At 35.3% G+C, this 22,405-nt stretch overlaps 1 protein-coding gene across 3 annotated transcripts in view; it reads right to left on the reverse strand.

Annotated features, from left to right (window-relative positions):
• FSTL5 (follistatin like 5) overlaps window positions 1-22,405 on the reverse strand; it is a 663,480-nt gene that overhangs the window by 279,501 nt on the left and 361,574 nt on the right. For all 3 annotated transcript variants that reach the window (XM_064487260.1, XM_064487220.1, XM_010986860.3), the window contains exon 6: window positions 19,251-19,371. In XM_064487260.1, the coding sequence (XP_064343330.1) occupies window positions 19,251-19,371 (121 nt within the window). The remainder of the gene's footprint in view (window positions 1-19,250; window positions 19,372-22,405) is intronic.

A 22,405-nucleotide genomic window follows, 5' to 3' on the forward strand; every position in this document is an offset into this window, starting at 1 on the left:
AAAATAAGAGGGAAATGGTCAACTGAACAAAATCCTTGTGTTCAGAAGTAGCCATTAACCTCTAAATAATCCTGACAATGCATCACCTCATGTTGTTGGCTTTTGAAAACCAAAAAGCTTTTATCACATATGTAATTTGGCTCAATAATTGTGAGATAATAATTCATAATATACCTAGTGATGATTTTTCTCAATGACAAAATAAAGAGAGTTTTGAATGAACATGGAGAGAGGATGTCCATTTAACTCTTTCAGAGAACACACTGAAGACAAGTATTTATCAATAAGGATGAAATAAAAATCAGAGAAGCTGGCGCTGAAACTGATCCAGAGACAGGATAATGAATGTAACACACCTTGATCAAAGTGTAGCTTGTATTATGCCAATGCTTATTGAAATGCATAAAAGTGGAATGGGAACTCCTAGTAGAAAGGTAACCAAATTAATTGCTGTTGATCAAACTCAAATAATAATGCTTTATCTACCTGAAAAATTATATGCAAAATCAAAATTGTTCGGCTTAACAAAATATGGAACTACAAAATAAGCCTGATTATTTGTATATTTTTGATACTACGTAAAACACTTGACTTGCTTTTGTTCTGACTATCCTCATCTATTTGCATATTTTAGTTAAATCACTTGCACAATCTCCTTAATAAGTTGTAATCATGCTCTCTTGTAAGTGCTCTATTATTTTTAAATTTTATGGAGAAAAGCATTCCTGTGCAAATTACATTTAAGGCAGTATTTGTACAGGAAAATTCCAACAACTATGTTTCATCTTATTTATGTATTATTTAGGGTTTTTTTTTAATTTATTTTTTCTACATCTTACTTATGAGCATAATTTGTGTGCTCCAGTTGTTAAAAATGTGTTTGATGTGGTGACTGGTGTTATGGGTTGCATTGTGTCCCCCAGAAAAATTCATTTGTTGACATTTTAACCACCAGCACCTGAGAATGTGACGTTGTTTGAAAACAGGGATCTTGCAAATGCAATTAGTTGTTAAGATGAGGTCATTAGAGGGAGCCCTAATCCAATATGACTGATGTACTTATAAAAAGGAGAGATTTGCAAAACCAGACAAAGAGATCACACACACACAAAAAGAAAATAGGCTAACATCACTTATGAATATAGTTGCAAAAATCCTCAGCAAAATACTAGCAAATTGACTCCAACAATGCATTAGAATGGTCTACACCATGATCAAGTGTGAATTATCCCCAGAATGCAAGGTTTTTTCAGTATCTGCAAATCAATCAATGTGATACACCACATTAACAAACTGAGGAATAAAAACCGTATGATCATCTCAATAGATAAAGAAAAAGCTTTTGATAAAATTCAAAATCCATCTATGCTTAAAAACTCTCCAGAAAGTGGGCATAGAGGGAACATATTTCAACATAATAAAGTTCATATATGACAAACCCACAGCCTACATCATATTTAATGGTGAAAAGCTGAAAGCATTTCCTCTAAGATCAAGAACAAGACAAGGATGCCCACTCTTGCTACTTTTATTCAACATAGTTTTGGAAGTCCTAGCCATAGTAATCAGAGAAGAAAAAGAAATAAAATGAACCCAAATTGGAAAAGAAGAATTAAAACTGTCACTGTTCATAGATGACATGATTCTATACATAAAAAAAAAAAAACCTTAAAGAAGTGACCAGAAAACTACTAGAGTTCATCAATGAACTTGGTAAAGTTTCAGGATACAAAATTAATATACAGAAATCAATTGCATTTCTATACACTAACAATGAAATTGCAGAAAAAGAAATTAAGGAAACAATCCCATTTACCATCGCACCAAAAATAATATAATACCTAGGATTAAACCTACCTAAGAAGGCAAAGGAGCTGCACTCTGAAAACTGTTAAGACACTAGTGGAAGAAATTGAAAATAACATAAACAGATGGAAAGAAATACCATGTTCTTGAATGGGAAGGGTCAGTATCATTAAAATGACCATATCACCCAAGGCAATCTGCAGATTCAATACAATCTCTATCAGATTACCAATGACATTCTTCACAGAGCTGGTATAAAAAATGTTAAAATTTGTATGGAAACATAAAAGACCCCAAATAGCCAAAACCGTCTTGAAAAAGAACAGAGCTGGGGGAATAATGCTCCCTGACTTCAGGCTATAATACAAAGCTGCAGTAATCAAAACAATATGGTACTGGCAGAAAAATAGACACACAGATCAATGGAACAGGATAAAGTCCAGAACCTATGCACTTATGGTCGATTAATCTACGATAAAGGAGGCAAGAATATACAATGGAGAAAAAACTGTCTCTTCAATAAGTGGTGGTGGGAAAACTGGACAGCTACCTGCAAAAGATTGAAATGAACTTATCTATAAAACAGAAACTGACTCACAGACATAGAGAACAAACTTATGGTTACCAGGGGAAAAAGGAGGTGGGAAGGCAGAACTCAGGAGTACAAAATTTGCACCTCTTGGGGAGTGATGGAAATATTAGCTATCTTGATTGTGGTGGTGATTTCACAGGTGTACACATCTATCAAAATTCATCAAATTGTACATCTGAAATATGTGTAGTTTACTGTACAGGAACCATACCACAATAATGGTGTTTAAAAAAAGAAGAGATTTGCACACAGAGACACGCATTTAGGAAAAACACCATGTGAGCATGAAGTCAGCCATCCACAAGCCAAGGAGAGAGGCCTGGAACAGAGCCTTCATTCAGCCCACAGAAAGAACCAATCCTACCAAATTGGTATTGCGGACATCTTGCCTCTGGAGAACTGAGACATAAATTTCTGTTGTTTAAGCCCCAGGTTTGTGACATTTTGTTACAAAAACTCTAGCAAACCTCTACAACTCGTTTAATATATCACTTTATCCCTAAAATATTCATTGCTGATTTAACTACCAACTTTTCTACACACTCAGTCAAACTATTTTGCAAAGATGACTTAAATGGGAAACAAATATAAATAGAAGAGGGTCAGAACAGAAGTCTCCTCAGGGTCCCAGGTGACTGAAGGCACATATGAGGACAAAGACCCAGACTCAGACATCGATGTCCTAGATCAAGGCAGAAATAAGGTGCTCAAATGTAAAGGCTGGGAGGATAGGGTTGGCAGTGGTTTAAAGCAGTGAAAGGTGGCTCTGTCTTCTGTTTAAAATTTAACCATGTACCATGTACTTAAAACTTAAGTAGCCAGACCAATACATTTTTCTCTTTAAAAAAAAACCACCAAGTATAATGGGGCTCCACAGAGCAAGAAAACTGTTGCCTTATGTCTTTTGTAGACTATCCTAAAATTTAAAGCATCCTTAAATTCAAGTTCAAATGACAAATCGAGGACAAATCATCCCAGATAGTAATTCAGGTATGAAATAAGATAGCATCCCTTTTAAGCTTCGATTGACAATATTATAATTGTGTGGAGGGTTTAAGAAGAGTTTTTAAATGTACTGTCTAGTTTGATATTTGTACTTGTGTAGAATAAGTATGTCAGGTCCTACTTCAGTCTCTATGTTTCAAGGAGAAAATAAATCAAAACAACATACAAAAAGTGATTCTTGGAAAAATTAATTAACCATTCTCAAATCAAGAATAGGAAGAATCAGGGCTGAGAAAAAATTCCAGTCCCTCGCTTGTGATTTCCATGTTATTTACACTAGGCCATATTGTGTTGACTCACACAGTAGCACTATGCCTGCACAGTGCTTTTCATAGACAGTGCACAAACATTGCTTTATACTGCAATTATCATATTGAATTTGATGTCTTCTGAAATTCATTCATGGATTGCGCATTCATAAAATAAGCATCCAGAATATGCTATCTACTTGGACAGTGTGGTACCCCCACCCCACCCCTCAAAATGTCCACATCCTAATCCCTGACCCAGATGATGTGTTAGGATACACGGCAAAGAAGAATTTAGGTTACAGTTGAAATTAAGATTACTAACCAATTGACCTTGAGATAGGGAGATTATTCTGGAATATGCTGTGGGGGGAGGGGGAATGTAATCACAAGGGTTCTTGTAAGTGGAAGAGGGAGACAGGAAGGAGAGAACCAGAAATGGGCAGCTTGAGAAAGACTTGACCCAAAGTTGCCTGCTTTGAAGACGGAAGATTGGAGCCATGAGCTAAGTAATGTAGTGGCTTCTAGAAGCTGAAAAAGGCAAGAAAATAACTTATTTCTAGCACCCCCAGAAGGAATGAGCCTTGGCATTTCATGGATTTCAGCCCAGAGGTATCTGTGTCTGATTTCTGACCTACAATACTCTAAGGTGATAAATTTGTCTTGTTTTAAGTCTATACATTTTTGGTAAAGTGTTAAGGAAGCAGTAGACATTGAATACAGGTAATATCCCTGATCTAACACATCCTACAACCAGAGAATGCCTGACAATAAACAGAGCATTATAACAGTGTGTGGTCAGTGGTATACTGGAGAGCTATAAGTTAGTATAGGGTCCTGGTTTGTTGATAATCACCATCCTAATAGGTGTGAAGTATTTCATTGTGGGTTTGATTTGCATTTCCTTGATGATTAGTGATGTTGAACATCTCTTTTTATGTGCTTATTGGATTTATGCATATCTTCTTCAGAGAAATAACTGTATAAAGTCCTTTGTCCATATTTAATTGGGTTGCTTTTCTGTTGTTTTTGAGTTTTAGGAGTTCTTTACATATTCTGGATATTAACCCCTTATTAGATAGATGAGTTGCAGATATTTTTTACCATTTCCTGGGTTGACTTTCACTCTACTGATAGTATTCATTGATGCCCAAAAGTTCTGTTCATTTTGATTAAGTCCAACTTAACTATTTTTCTTTTGTTGCCTATATTTTTGGCATCCTATCCAAGAAATCATTGCCATATCCAATGTTGTAAGATTTTGTCTTTTGTTTTCTTCAGATAGTTTTTTAATTTTAGCTCTTACTTCTAAGTCATTGATTCTTTTTGAGTTAAGTTTTGTAAATGATGTAAGGTAAGACTCCAATTTCATTTTTTTTGTATGTGAATATCCAGTTTTCCCAATACCATTTGTTCAAAAGTCTGTCCTTTACCCATTGAATGGTCTTGGCATTCTTGTTGAAAATCATTTGACCTTATGTGTGAAGATTTAATTTGGGGACTTTTCATTCTGTTCCAAATGTCTGTTTTTACACCAGTATCACACTGCTTTGACAGTGGCTTTATAGTTTTAAAATAAGGACATGTAAGATCTTCAAATTTGTTTTCCTTTATCAAGATTATTTTAGTTATTCAAGATCCCTTGAAATTCCATATGAATTTTGGGATGGAATTTTCTATTTCTGGCAAAAATACGACTAGAATGTTGGTAAGGATTGCATTGCATTTGTGGATCACTTTGGGTAGCATTGAAATCTTAACTATATTTTAAATCTTCTAATCCAGGAACATAGAATGTCTTACAGGTACATTTTAAATCTACCACATCTGTAACTTCTTTCTCCATTATCTCAGAAATGTTGACAAGTCAGAATTAATGTAACTATACTTTGCTTTTAATTGTAAGTTCACAGGTTGTTTTTTAAACTGACAGATGAGTGTAAGATTGACAAGTTTTTCAAGATGAAGAATTCTGCAGTTGCATCTGAAATAATGTTTTAGCTGGAACCTATTTTTTTTAAAGGCAGCAGACTGTTTAGAGTCAAACAAGATTCTTTTCTCCCTTCTAGTAGAATCCAATATGTAAATTTACTTACTGAGATCGCTGGAAATCAACCATTCAGAAGCATTTTATCTGTTATGCTCGACGAGGTGCAAATTCTGCCACTATTTCTAGCACATGACAGATACAGTTTTTTTTTTCCCAAAATAATTCTGTTCTTTCACTAATAGGTGTTTTGTTTGAATCACAATAGTATTAAAAACATATGGTCAGGGATGCATGTGGAACAAGCACATCACTCTGTAGACTTATTTTTTTTTTTTTTTTTGGACAGTATTGCACTCTGAGTAACCTACCAACAAATTTAAGAAATATATTTACACCACTAATTTCTGACCATGACTTAATGATGCATTCAACTGTGTAGATAGATTTCAGGGTCCAATGAACTGGTCATGTCAAAGGTGCATGATTTGTACCTTCCTCAGTTATTACAGTGTTGGATTCTATTATCTGTAACTTATTATAAATGGCTTTGCAACAATTATGATATCATCTTATCTCTAATTATGTCCCCATCTATTTATGAAAGTGTCATGGAAGATGAAAGCAATTCTCACACCAAATTCCACCATCTATACGTACATTCATAAATCCCACCTTGCGGTGAATTGAGCCATTTCTGTCTTAGGGTATGGCTTCTAAGTGACATAGTTTCCATCCACCTCTAACTATTTCAGGTCTCTGATAGTTTCTACAAGGAAACTATAAGCTCTTAATAATCCAATTGGCACAGGTCAGTCTCAGTACACTGAAATCCAGTCTCAGCTAAAATCAAAAGAAAAAAATCTGATAAAATTGTCCATAAAAGTCCTTTCCTTAAAGCCACTAACACTGTTAGAACTATAAATCTTCTAAACGTAGGGAAACTCTCTCAACAGAGACTATCTATGTGGCGACAGTTACACACTATTAGAATCAAATGTTCATGCTTTTGGGTGTTATCCTCTTTTGAATAGTTATCCATGCATCAAAAAATGGGGAAAGGCCAAGGAATACAAATTATAAAATTAGTGTCAGGGAAAGAAAATATCAGATACAGTTTATTCTGCTTTATTGGCTCTAGCAGCAGGGAGAGTAAATAGTTTCTGAAGAAAAGACAGCAATTCTTTGCTAAAAAAGTAAAAAAAAAAACAAGTGACTACATAGTCTGGACTTTAAGGAATAATCTCAATTTGATAAACCCTACAATCTCCATAAACAGCCGTGTCTGAAAAATCCTGACATGTCAGTGACTATTAACTTGACGAGTCAAGTTTGAAATCAAAATTTTAAAAGTTTCAAATTTAAATTTAAAAACCCTAAAAATTTAAAGATCCTAAAAAACTGAAAAACACTGACAAAGAGGCTAGATAATCTTACACGACCATTATTTACTGGCACTTTATTTTTTGCATCCATCGCTGTATATGAAAATGTACTATTTTAAGTTTTAAAGACTAGGAATACAGATTTTTACATTACAAAATATTATTCAAACATGGTATTAAAATATAGTTGTTTAATTATAATATGAAGTGATAATGTGAATATTTATAGGCAGTGGTATATATGACACTTTCATCTGTTGTTTAAACATAGTTGAAAGATGTGAAGATATTTAATCATATGTTGTTAGTTGAGAATCAAAATGTCTATAAAGGGCAAGAAAATAATCTGCACTTTTAATGAGACTTCACAAATAATATCCTTCCTATAAGAAATATGTCAACTCAGAAGTTAAAAAAAATCTCAGTCAATATAACAGTAAGATACACTCCAGATCTCAAAACGAAATGTTACCACTTCATATATTTTAGCAAAGATGCAATCATTAAAAAAAAAATGTCAAGCCATCACCTGTGCATTTCTCAGAATGTTACTATGGAAAGTTCTTATAAAAGAACATTCTAACAAAATGAACTGTGTCCATGGAAATATGAACTGTATATGTACCATTAAATGCAATCACTGATTCAGATTTGTAGTTTGTTCAACTAATTTAATTTGATATTATTTCAATCTCCATTTTTTCATTGGTAAGAAAAAAGCATATTTTTTACTTCAGCAGCTCAAAAATTTTGCAACAAATTTCTCGGAGCATCTTTTCATTGTTAAGAAATCTACTGTATCACATATATGAATTATTCCTGCTATTATAAAATGTTACATTAAGATTTCCATAATGTGAATATTTTGAATTTGAAGTGTGACAAAGCAAGAAAAGTCACCAATTATTTAGGTGTCTTTTTTTGTAAATCACAACAAAGTTGTTGATACCATTATCTTGATGCAATTATTCTAATACTAATTTTGGATAAACAATGCGTACTTTCTAAGAATCTTTTCTAGAAATTATCAGTCTTATGCTTCACTAAGTGTTTGGGGTCTTCTAAATATTCCTTAAGTCCTTACCCTCTTATTTACCTATTACCCTTGTGCAGTCCCTCAAAATTTATCACCTAGAGGACTGCAGCTGGTGGTCAGCACTGTTGTGGTGAACGTGTAAACGTCCACCATGGACCAATTTCCAGTTTCCAAAGTGACATCAACCTTATAGTGAAATTCCTAGAAATTTAATCACTGGTTCCAGCACATCCCTGGTCGCACTCACCTACTGTTCTTTCTGCTTCTGCTCATGTTTCTTAACTGCATCTCGCACTCAGCTTCATAAACGATCCTTCCAAAGTTAGATCTGACCACGGCAAATTGCTGCCGAGGGTCTTGTCCACCAGTTTCTCCATAACGTATTCATGGCATTTCAAGATCTACTCCCTACCTCCCTCCTCAGCCTCATTTCTCCCTAATTTCCACTTTGTCTTTTCATCTCCCTCAACTCCCAAACTCCTTGCAGTTTCCCGCATCTGGGTCTTGGCTGTTACCACCTCCTGGGCAGAAAAGCACCCGGTCTCTGGCTTTCTCCTCAAGAACTCCTATTTGGGAATCTACTTAATTTAGAAGTTACCTCCGCTCAGAATCCCTCGCTGAGAGTGCAACTTTTGGTTGTCCTGTGGTATTTTACATGTCTCTTTTATCCTATACGATATTATTTTGTAATCTCCTTTTACCATTTAATTTTCTTGCATTGACAAGAGAAGCTGTTTCTTATCTATCTTTCTATTTGTAGTGACTAGCTTTGATAATGTCACATAAGACTAGAACAAATGGGGGTTGTTGTGGATGAAGTTAATCATTGTAGCTTGAACTATTAATTTAAATATGTAAAAGTATGGAATTGGATCTTTGCACAGCTGATAAATTTTAAATTACACAATACTTACCTGCAATATATCACCCTTCTTTGCCTGGCTTCCTACTTTCTCCCTTTAATCTCTCTTCTCTCTCCTGCTTCTCTGTCTCCGTCTCCCTCTTTCTTCTTCTTCCATCCAACTTCTCTTTCTAACTTTTATTTTTAGTTAAAAACATCCATCCTTTTGGAATAGACAAATACAATATACTGTGTACTACGATGTCTAATTTATTTATGTATTTAATAAAGTAGTATTATGGTTAATACTCAGTGATAGCCACAATCAGAAGAAAGAAAGTAATCATTCGATGTCCCTCAGGCAGTCACTATCAATGCGTATTACCTCTCAAGATCATCTGTAACCTGTAACTTCTATGATTCTTCAAACATCACAGATGCTTCTCTTGGGTCCCATCTGATGGCCAACAACAAGGGTGGGCTTACATTACTTGAAAGAATGGTAACAAGTTTACTGCATTTCCTGCCCTTCTATAGAAGTGATTGCAGTTGGGATGAACACAACTTGCAGTGGGAACGTTGCAGATGAGACACAGTGTTCCATGCCTCACAAAGCCCTCAGTCAGGCAGCTAAACAGCACTCGGTATATAGATGCCTCCATTTCCTTTTCGTTAAGAAATTTATTTCACTTAAACCTATTTTTAAGTTGTCCTCTAAGGATATAACAAACATTTATTAAAATTTTAAGATAAATACATATTTTAATATTACATGAAATTTTCATTCTCAGATGTACTAAGGATAGCAATGGTAGATTGTGCTAAAAACTCACCAAAAGCCACTGCAAAGATAGAGGCCTCATGAATTAATGGAGTTTACAATATAATTTCTTAAAAGATTAAACCTTTTCATTGAATAAAATGGAGTACAATAATCAAAAGATTGAGCATTACTAAATAGAATGAGTGTCAGGCATTCATACTTTACATAGATAATCATCAAGTTAAGTATTTTTTAATTTAGTTTTTTTTTTTTTATTTTATTTCTTGGGGGAGGTAATTAATGTTTTTTTTAATGTAACTAATTTATTTATTTTTAGAGGAGGTACTGGGGATTGAACCCAGGACCTCATGCATGCTAAACATGTGCTCTATCATTTGAGCTATCCCCTCCCCCCAAATTAAGTATTTGTATAAAAGTGTGAAGATAATGTGTATTAATGATTTATTTTGCTGATTCTCAAAACGATTGCTTAAAAACTAATGTGTTACTGGTTTTCAAATATCTGTAAGAGAAATTACCAAGAAGATATCATGCACTGAATTACTACAAAGCCTGTTAATAAGGTATCTTACATGGACTTTGTTTACATGATATATACATGCATTTCTTATCATTGTGCTGACCCCAAGGCACTACAAAATATTTCAGTAACTTCTAAGCATTAAAGAATTATTGTTATGTTGAATGCAGCACATTAACTTCCCTAGGGTTCTCAGAGGTAGCAACAGTCTGAAGTTATTTTCAATACTTCAAAAAAGTTACCATGAAACTTTCATCCTTATGGTATATAAGGTTGTACAGGCTCCATGAAAGTGTCTCACTGCTAAGTGTAGGACTGAAATAATTCAGGCTAGGGACACTTTTATTCCCAGACTGACAGGTTCTCAAGGGAAAGCTTACATAATTGCTGCATTGATTTTAAATCAGGAGAAAAAAAATAGTCATTCATTTTAAAATAATATTATTTTAAAAAATCAGAAAATACAAATTTAAAGGCATTAACTGTGGGTAGGGGATATATGATTTTAATGATCGATTGATGTTTCAACATTTGGAAGATGTTGTTATAAGGTGGCATTGAATACATTTTAGCAAATCCTGTTTTTAAAGTCAACGTCTTATTTATGTTGAGGGTATATATTTTGCCACTTAAATGATTACATTTACCCATGAGTGTGTATTTTCCTGATTCCCTGAAAAATAGATAAGAACATGATTTTCCCACTATGTTATTTATCTACAACTGGAATCTTGTATTTAAAATACTGGAGTAACTTTTTAGATGGATTTGTTTTTAACATTTTAATGTTACACTGTCCAAGATGATGGCCACTACTACATGTGGCTATTGAACATTTGGAGTGTGGCTCATAAAAAATTGATATGTGCTGTAAATATAAAATGTACAGAAGATCTCAAAACTTGTTAGAAAAAAGGATACAAAATTGTTCCTTAATTTTCATATTGATTGCATGCCGTGATACTACTATTTTGGCTATATTGGGATAAAGGGTTAGTAAAATCAATTTCACTCCTTTCTCTTCTTTTTTTAATGAGACTGCTAGAAAGTTTAAAATTATTAGATGGCTAAATTTTTTGCTTGTGTTATGTTTCACATGAGCCAGTGTTACTCTCTTAGGAGAGGAATAATAATGGGAATGGTAATGAATAATGTGTTCTGATTATAATTTTCATAATTATGGTTATTTTCTCACAATGTAAGCCTTTAAAAACATGATGTTAAACTATATTTGTTGATGTTAAGATATGTTTTCAATATATAATTAATTAAAAGAAGGTAGAATTAAAGATTTCTTGAGTGTATAAGATTAACATAGTCATATACATACAAGTGATTGTAACTGAATGATGGAATTCAAATTGATTCCTATTTTCTCTTGCAGATCTTTCTGTTTTCTTTAACTTCTACAATAAGAAAAATAGTTACTGTTTAAAGAGAGATGGAATTATAGTAGTTAACATGAGCAGAAAGCAAAGACTCTGGCAGAACTTTTATTAATATGTGATTTGGCTTAAAATTTATGAAAATCCAAAAATCTATTTCTCTTGTTTTATTTCTTCTCTTTTTTTTCAACCAGACACAATGGATTCAAATGAATATTAGATATTCAATGTAAATCTTATGATTGCTATACGCATTGATAAGGTCTATTTAAAGATTTATGTTTTATCTGGTTATATCCATTTAACTATTCCACAAAAGTGGGAGAACTCACTTAACTGATGGAGTCAAGCTCTCTCTGTTTATAAAAGAGGGAATAATAATTATATATTAAAGTAATTTTAGCAAAAATATGTATTTTCTAAGTATTAGCTTCCAACTTCTTTAAATTAAAAAAAATGTAAAAGATTCAAATGCTTAAACATGGATGATTATCTGATACTATACATTTCAAAAGCACCTTATTTTCTGTTTCGTAATAACCCTCACGTGGTAGACACACGCCTCCCTAAAGGGTCATTTGACAGAGCACAATCCTGTAAGGAAACTTTCAACTATAAAACTGAAATAAAATATATTCTCTCAGACTAACCTAGACATGGGAATTCAGAAAACAGCTGGTAATTAAAACATGACATTTTAATTGCTGTACATTCTTGAACAATTTTGGCCAGTTAAAAATTAAATCCCATTAGTAGAAGCTCAGTTTGGGAACTGGAGATACTCTGAAATGAAGCAAAGGCTCTTGTGCCAATCTGCAGCTACTCTGTCACATCCAAACGGACCGGATCTGGGGCAGCAATGTCACCACTGTCTCGACAGTGAAGCCAATATGAAGATGCCATCCCTGTAGGGTTTCAGAATCACACAAGGACAACACAAGGCTCAATTCAAGGCATTCCTGAGGAACTGGTGTTAACAGCATGGAATTAACAAAGCCGAAGACCAGTGAATTACAGAAAAGGTTATGAAAGTATACAAACAGCCTCAGGCAAACTCCACCCCAGAATATGACGCTGAAACCAGGGGAGAGTGATTTTAAGTCAGATGCGCTAAGTTACGATTGACAAGGTACGGCACAGCGCGGAAAATAAGAAAGAATCAGTTACCACTTAATTATTTTTTATTTCAATTTCACTCTGTGTCAGAAAAGTCCTTTTCAATATCACTGTAACAAAAAGAGTCAAGACTTTGAGAAATACATACAAATGCTTCACTTGAAATAAAAGACACTGAAATATCTAACTGAGTCTGCCCTTAGGAGTTACTAACAAGTCAACAAGAAAAATTTACCAGTGAGAGATCAGGGTGTGTAGCATGCCAGCAGGTATCAGTGAAAAGAAACAAAGGTGCAACAGGTACAAACTTAACAACCGAGAAGACAGAGTCATCTTTGAATGGGAAGAATTCCCATTCTTTTTTTTAAATCATAGTTCAAATTGGTGTTGCCTTATCCATTGTCTTTTTATTAACAGTTGGAATATAAAGAATATTTTCTTTAAGACCAAAAACCTGTCCTTTTGGAATATACGTCTATTGGTTGGGTCTCAGCAATCGTGTTTTGGGGGCTATTTTTCTCTAAGGGCTAAAAAACCCAGACACAGCAAAGTAATATACAGTGAAATTATCTGTAAGCCGGCGGTGCTGTATATATCCAACCACTGAGGTGGGTCTACACACACCAACATAGAAAATTACAGACGTACAAACATGCAAACTAACTTTGTGATCAAAGCATGGAGGAGAAAAGTGATTTCCCCGTGTGCCAGTCAAGTAAAATTGCTGCAGGATTTTATCCTACAATGATCTGGTGTGGGGTTAGATTAAAGCAGCTCTAATTATCCAGTGCAGCATTTCCCAAATCAATTTGGGTTTTTTTTTTTAATCAGGATAAAAAGTAGGATGTTGCTAGCACCAGAGAATCCCCTCTCTTGCCTTCTGTTCCCCACCCCATCCCTGCAAGTCCCCCAAAGGAAACCATCGTATTAACTAGTGAAACCATGGGTGAATTTTACCTGCTTTGGATTTTAACTAAATATATACTTGATACACCCTTATGTGCTCTACCTCTTGGCTTAACATTATGTTTTTTAATATTTTTTTTACATCCAGTCTCCCAACCACCAGCACTTTTGCTTTGACCCCAACATTACCGACTTCCTTCCTGCCAAATCCAGTCCATTCATCTGCCCTATACTTTCTTCTTTTGCACTCAGCCTTGGCAACAATTCCATATGAAAATTTCATGATGGTGTAGTCCTTTGGTTTTCTTCCTACCTCTCTAAGGGTTGCTCTTGTTTAGTTTTAGTTTCCTACTCCGCTTTTGCCCATCTCTTCACCTATTCACCTTGGGTACCCACTCCCGGCCAGAGTATCAAATTGTAACTGCACGCTCTATATCTGTATCTGTGGCCCAGGGCTCCCACCTGACCTCCAGGCCACCCCAATCTCCAACCAAATGTCTCTATTTGAATATGCCAATATGTCTAAAATTTAACCAAATATATGTCCCCAAATGTGCTTCTCTTCCCGTGTGCCCTGATTTAATGAATAGCATCATTATTCACCTTTGTATGCAAGCTGGAACGTCGGACATCATCCTGGATCCTACCCTCTTCCTTCTGTGCATATGTAATCACACATCAAATCAAGGTGATTGTGCTTGTAAGTCATTTTCCAAATATGGCCACTTCCTTGCATTATTGCTACTCCTTGTCTAGTCCTGGCCCCATCACTTAATCTATGTTACCACAACAGTCTTAATTCTGGTCACTGAACTCTGCTATTTTTCTCAAATAAAGTACATTCAGATACTCATGATATATCAATGAATATGAATATAGTAGTCATATTTTATTGCTCTGGTTATTACATGGTTCCAATAAGTAACATTTTATTATAGCAATTGTGATTTCCTAGAAAAATAAACATTCTTTTCCTTACAATGTTATTATCAAATCTATATACTAGTAAGAAGACTTTCATGTAAAGAGAGATGACATTTTGAATATATTCATAGTTAAGTGATTGAAAATAAGTGTTCGATTTTTTTTTAACAATTTAGAATTTTAGAATCCTAATTATCTATTCCTTCTAAGCAAGGAAAGATACTGTACGATTAGTTTCAATATAAATGCTCACAATGAATGCACTATGCTTACAAAAATCTATTTATTTTATGCTGAGGAGAAGCACACCTTCCTTTGCTTCCTTCCACACATAGAGATCATTTTGAATTGACAGATTTATTTGTGACATTAAACTTGAATCTCTAGAACACTTACACATCTTAAAGTTTATGTATATGGTTTTGGGAACTACAACTTATAATAATTAAATAGGTATTTCAAGAATCTATCAGAATTACCCCCAAAAATCCTCATTTCATATAACTTTAAGTCAAAGCGATTTATAGTTTAACTCAGGATATTGAATCCATGGAAAGCATTTCCAAAACAAATAGCCTTCCTCTGGGTAGACGATTATACCATTTTTGATTATCTAGAAAGCCCAAATGAGAACAATGAATTTCTAAAATTAATAATCTTGTAGTAGCACTTTATCGTCTTAATTGAATTTGACTGCAAACATAAGACAATAGAAACATTTATTTGAACATCACTTCTGAAATTAAATGCTTCAGTTATCTGTATGGTCATCTCATCTGATGGCAAATGGCTTGCGTTTACCTACAGATCTGAAGCAAAATTATAGTGTTCCAGGCAAGTCAAACTTAATCAAACACCGCATTTTAATTTTGCATTGGAAGAAAATAAAATGCTGACTCATTGTGTGTTAGCACGAGTCATTATAGTTAACGACACTATTAATTCATTTTTAATTCCATAAGAACTCTGTACTGAAAAAAGCTACATGTTTTACTATTAAGACAGCAAAATGCTACAGTGCAAGGTGTTCACCATTTAAGGAGAGGATTCAGTATTTCTTTCTAAGTATTCAAAACTATTGTCTGACCGCAATGAATATTTATTGGATCCCATTAAATAGATTTCCAAATTTGTTAATCAAACAAGGCATGATTTAAAATACTTCATGCTCACAGTGAGGATTGATTTTGAGTATCTTAATAAAAATCAAAGGGATTTTTAATAATGTCAAAAGTTCTGGAGAAAAATTATGAATACCATTCAATGCTTATTGGAAAATAATACAATAACTCATCCTATCCAAAATGGAAAAAAAAAGCTATTTTATAGAAAGCCTTATAACTACTAAGATAACACTGTAATAGTGTAATATCTGTTGGCGATGTGCTTTTTGTTTTGCCATTAATCTTTTTCTTTTCTTTGCAGATTACCCTTTACTTTCTTCCATTTTAATACAGTGGCAAAGAGAATAAAAAACTGGAACTCCAGAAATCTGTCTATCCTTGAATCCACCAGTAAATGAGTAATGGATCAAGACAAGTTTAACTTCTCTGGCCTTAGTTCATTCCTCTGGATATTCATTTAGGGCCTTTCTTGTTTTCTGGGCTTTCTTTTTAGGAACTCTCTAAGGGCATGGATGCTGAATGTGAAAAATGATGACTTTTTACCCTTACTGTATCTGTCATTTTTATCAGCACCTGTCTGAGATGATAGACTCCTCAAGGAAAGGAAGTCTATCTTTTCAAGTTGCTTTAACATCACAGCACTCTGTACACATGGGTACTTAAGACATCATTTTACAAGAGATCACCTTTTCACTATTGCTATACATTTATATCTGTGATACTAATATTTTATAATAGAGGGACTTTCTAAAATCAGGTCCTTATACAAAGCCTGTGACTAAACTTTACAAATCTGAGGTGGGTGTAGTTGTAATATAGCAGAAGCAGAGAAAGAAACAGACATATGTTTCTTATTCACATGTAGGTATAAATGTTAGGTAGTTAGATAAGTGGGGACACTGGGCAGACAGGTGGAGGAGAAGGAGAATGGTGTGGCAGATGGCATTATGCCCACCTCCAGCATATAGGGGCTTCACTTCTAAATGAGTGCCAGCGAGAAATCGGTTAGAACCTGACAGCCACGACTGCACAGTAGCGACAAGGACCTAACCAGACATGACCCAGTGCTCACTGTAATGTAATTAGCATTGTGGGTCAGGCCTCACACAATGGGTTTTCCTGTGTGCAACATGGGTAAGGACATGCACAAAAGGGGACAAGCGTGACAGAGCACTCCAGGGGCAAGAGCTGTCAGTCAATCAAGAGACACCCCTCTAAGTGAGGTATAAGAGAAGGGGGTAAACAAAGACTATTGCTACCCGCCCTTGGATCAGCCCACCTCCCAGTCTTGGAGGGGTGCTTCCCCTTTGCTAATAAAACCTTTAAAATCTTTTGCTACACAACGCTTCTATCTCCTGTCTGAAATCTTCTCTTTCGGGTAAGACAAGAACTGGGATCTTTTCCCTCCCATTTGGAGGTAACATGAATACCTCTTGCTGATATGGTCCATTCAAACAGGTTAGCTTTGCCATTTCCAAGGAGTCATTATAAAGCCTGGCACCCTGTTTAATAAGGGTGATACACTGAAAGTGTGAAACCTTGCAGAGCGTGGTGAGATCACAAGGAATATTAAAACACTCCATATAATTCCAGAATGACATAGAAAGACATTATCTTCTCTAAATAATTATGTACATATCATTTTATCATAGCGAAGGAAAAAGCTTGTGATTATTCAAAAAGATAAAAGCTTATGATTGCTGATTGCCAAGTGCTTTCATTACCTAATATCTCTTTGTGATACAAAATGTTAAAAATGTTGACCTTTTGTGTTAATTTTGACCAAACGGCAGAATCATCACAATATGCATTTAATTCAGTGCATTTACTATAGATAATTTCCATAAAATTGCTACCATATTACCTTCTGATAGTTAACGACATCATATAGATGTTCTTCTATCCAAATTCATAGTTCCTATTACACGCCTTTATAAACAATGTTTTACTTTGTCTCTATTGAATGCTTTTATGGATGATTCAGATTCCCGAATTACAAAATTTTATCGGGACACTATACTGATCTACCTTGCCTTCCTTACCACATCAACTCATATCTCAAACACGATACCATTTTTCCCCTTGACAGGTCCAGGTAGCAGGATTCTAGGCAAAATTCTACACACTGACATTACCAGGCATCATTCTTCAGTCTTGGTGGTGTTATCATAAATGTAGTATATTATTCACACTTTATTTTCAATGTTTTTCTTACTTTCTAGCCTCACTATTCCATCATGAAGAACTATATTTTGAATAAAAATCCACCATGAATATACCATTTAGTTATCCTATTGATGCTTGATAGGTTGTACACCATTAAAAATATTTCCTGCTATTGCTCTAGATGTCAACTGTGTGGAGCCAGATCCACGGGTCTTCATAGTATGGGGTGGGGGAAAGAAGTCAGTGAGGATGGGTCAGGGTGCTTATTTAATAAAGTAAGTTAGCAAAATTGAAATAAGAATTGATATATTTCCATTGAATTTCGACCTGGAACGGACCTTGCAGTTGGACTAGTTTCTCTAAATAGTCTGGTGGGTCATGAACTTGAGATTTTATTTATGCTGTTGTAGGGGAGCAAAACTTACCACCCCAAATTGTCTATTTAGGATGCATATTATATCCAGGTGAAAACAATCAAGGCCCAAAAGACTCAGAAAGAAACTTCAAGCTTCCTCCTAACTGCATAAAAGAAAGTAGATGGAGGACCTGTTCCAGGAAGGGAGCTATCAGCATGGATCACTATAGTATGAACTAGGTGTGCAGACAAGTGGGAACCTAGCAAAGTCTGCTTGTTAACATTCCTCTCTGTGTCCCATGGTCTCTGCCTGGCCCAGTGAACATTTGTTTACCAAACATTTTAAACACACACACACACACACACACACACACACACACACATAAATTTCTTTGGTGATTTTCAGATACCAACCATTTAATTTTCTCCTTTTTCTTTTACACACAGCACCTAAATCTTCCGTTTCTGTTTTTTGTCTCTCAGCCTTTATTCCTTTGCATTATTTTTTAAAGACTAACCTGGCAAGTAGCTGTGCTAACCAAATCGCCTTCTAAACTTTCTTTACGAAGCACAATGACTCAATCCTAAGAAGTATTTAAGTAACTTAAACATATATAAATCATTCTAGAGTGTCTTCACATAAATATAATTTTTTAATCTGATGCTAACTATTGTTATTAATGTGTATGTAAACTTCATCTATTAATCTACTCTGGTTTCCCAGTTAAAAAAAAAGGGTCACTGTGTAAATAATTAAATTGTTTTTGATCTATAATGACAACTCAGAAATAACCTTGGAAGAAGCATTGGAATTAATGGTGGAATTAATGTCTTAAAATCAACAAGAACTGATAGCGAGGTTTATTATCAAATATTTCCAGCTCTTCATTTTAGAACTACTAAATCCCTTAGCTTTTACATGTTTCAGTACAGCCAAATACTACAATTATCTCAATGGTATCACTCCTCTCAAGAAACAACTTGTACTTTGAGATCAAGCAAACACACCATATTGTGCAATGAAATGGGAAAAGAACAAAGAGGAATTTGAGAATGAATCTCATACTCACGGAATGCTCTGTAAAACTCTTCAAGAGCCAGGTGCTTGTCAGAGTTAAAATCATCATATTTCAGTAGATCGTACAAAATACAATCAGAAAGATCCTTGCCAAGTTCCTCCTGTTTTATCACCTGACAAGAAAATTAAAATCATGTAATTATATCAGCATCTTCACAAATCTACAGTAAAATTAATCATGCATAATAAGCACTTAATAGGTCATTTTAAGTCAGCATTTGGGCAAAGAATTGAACCTATGAAAAATCTGGACAATTATTTTCAATCGTTTAAAGATATAAAGTTACACATTTGACTTAAATATGTATTTAGATACTAAGATAGGTATTTAGAATTTAGTCTCAACCGTCTAATATAAAAAGTCTCACAGTAGGACCCAGAAAGTCTGAACATTAAAAGGACATTTTATAGTTCACCCATTTCCTTTCCATGGTGAAATTGTACATTTCATCTGCTTATGCTGACTCACAGAAATATCTTCCCATGGAAATTGCCCCCGGTGTCTCAGTGACCTATGTCAAAACAGAACAGCGCTTTCCTAACAAAAATAGTGAGGTAGTTGGTTCCAACTTCCATCTTCCTATTATTTGTGACAAATGGAATAAGATTTTTTTTTCTCCTCCGCCTAAACTCCTCCCCAGCTGGAAGTTAGGCCACTGGGGATTGCGTATTAACTCCCTGGGTCACAAAGGAGCTATCAAGCAAATGACTGTTTCCAAGAGCCAGGTAGAATTTAATGCACTGGTGAATGATGAAGGTCTACCCAGGCTTGGGTGAGGAAAATCATCCAGCTGCCTTTGTGCTCTGTGCTCTGTCCACGGCCTGAGACACTGGCTTTTTTATGCTCTGCTGCCTTTGTCTGTAAAAGCCAGTCTTGTGAAAAGGCTCCCCAAGATTTTTCAAACTTTCCTATTCATTCTGCGAAGCTGTACAGTTGTATCCACGATCTTTCATATTCATCCAAATACAGAGGCAGTGGTTCATATTGCTTCACAGTGTGTGTTTTATAAAGGGGGTATAATCAGAAAACACAGGGTCTGAAGTCAGCTAGTTCTGAGTTCAGGCTCTGCCTGACCCACCTAATAGCTCTATAATTTCTAACCAATCGCCCAACCTTTTCTCAATCAGAAATTAAAAGAAGGGGTAGAGCTCAGTGGTAGAACATGTCCTTAGCATGTACAAGGTCCTGGGTTCAATCCCCAGTACCGCCATTAAAAATAATTAAATAAATAAATCTAATTACCTACCCCCCCCCAAAAAACCCCAGAAACAAAACAAAAAAGAAATTAAATAGTAACATCTCTCCTCCTGGTTGTTTTGAAGATTATCTGTACATACACACATATACACACACACACACACGGGCGCGCACACAATTGCAAGACTTGTGTAGATAATATACACTCAAACATAATCATTTAAAGTTAAAAATGATTTTTTCAATGTAATATGCTTCTCATTCAAATAATTTGCTGCAGATTTCCACACTAGCTTATGCACATTACGCGTGTGTATTCATGATGTCTTATTATTTCCTTTGATAGTGTAGTATGATTTGGGCTTTCTTGGTCATAGCAATGGCAGATTGGTGACAGTCATTTCTAAAGATTTTCTGATGTTTTTGAGCTATTTTTTAACCCTTTTTAGAACACTGTTATTAAAAGTTCAGTTCAGCCTGCATATGGGTGAGCTGCAGAGACAGCTCTGAGGATGGCGATTAGCTTGAGGGTCGCTGGAACCTCCAAGCCCAGCCCACCAACCGCACCTCCTCCCCAGTCCCCTGAGTGCTATGAAATGACAGTACATGAGCCACTAAACAGCATTTTTACAACATAATGGTTTCTCTATTCTTGTTTACTATATTCAAATGTCACAAGTTAAGGTGGAACTTGCTGCCTTAGAGTGGAAAAAAGGGTGAACCTTTTATCTGCTTTAATTGATCCATACAAATAGATCTTGTTGAGAGCAAGTATGAAAGCCCCAAGGGCTAGCACGATCCAGCTGGAGAGATTAACAGAACCCAACGAATGGCTGAAGCCGTCGCTCCTGTAAGCCTAGTAATGAGAAAACAAAGACTGCTTTTCTATTCAGAAAGCCACCAAGCTCTCAGCCACTCCCCACCTGCTATCCATTAGATAATGGAAAATGACTTTTCCGGGTGGGGGTGGCGCAGGGACTCTCCTTCGCCTCGCTACCCTCTTGCTAAAGATCTGCGGAGCTAGCACTGCGGGCATTCTCAGGATGCAGCAGCGTCAGGGTTTGGTCAGATATTTTAATAACATTTTTAGTGGCTTTTATTCACGCCTATGTTTGCAAAGAGATGGAAGAGAAAGTTGGGGGAAGCTTTCATCATTGTTTGTCTCATGTTTATTTCTGTCCTAATTATTTTACTCAGGTTAAGTCATGTATTAGACCGAGAGAACAGACTTCCACCTTTGTCCTCAACACTGGCTTTGGCCGAAGACTCCCTTGCTCTTGAGTTACTCTTGACCTTGGTTTGATCACGATTATACAGCTCAAGCTGGACATGCTGTTTTCGTGAATATGCTTTAGAACAGTGCATGCTCCTGGCTAGTGAGTTTTGTTTTAAAAACAAAACAAAACAAAACCTGTTCACTGATGTTGACCATGCCATGTACAGGAGAGAGGTGATTCATTCCTTCATCCATCAAAATTTTGTTTGTTTTTTTGGTGGGGGTGGTAATTTGTCATTGTTGTTTAAACAGAGGTACTGGGGATTGAACCCAGGACTTCGTGCGTGCTAAGCACACACTCTACCACTGAGCTGCACCCACCCCCATTTGAAACGTTTTAAATACATGTTTTCCTCCTTTATTCCATTTTTGGTCAATGAAATAGCCTACTTAAGACACTTCCAAGTGAAATCTCTCCTTTGTTTCCCAGTGAGAGATTTGGAACAGTCTGGGGCGTTCCAAATGCGGGAGATACGTTCCTATGATCTTTTAACCAGCTTGGAACAATTACTTCAAATATTCAGCATTTTGATGGCCTTAAAGTACTGATTGTTTGACTGTTGGGAAGAAAAAAAAATATATATATATATGTGTGTGTGTGTGTGTGTGTATATATGTAAAGTAACACACTAAGCACTCTGGTGCAGGGGATTCAAACTTGTAGGCAATTTGT

The sequence above is a fragment of the Camelus dromedarius genome, chromosome 1 (genome assembly GCF_036321535.1).
Source record: "Camelus dromedarius isolate mCamDro1 chromosome 1, mCamDro1.pat, whole genome shotgun sequence".
Lineage (NCBI taxonomy): Eukaryota > Metazoa > Chordata > Mammalia > Artiodactyla > Camelidae > Camelus > Camelus dromedarius.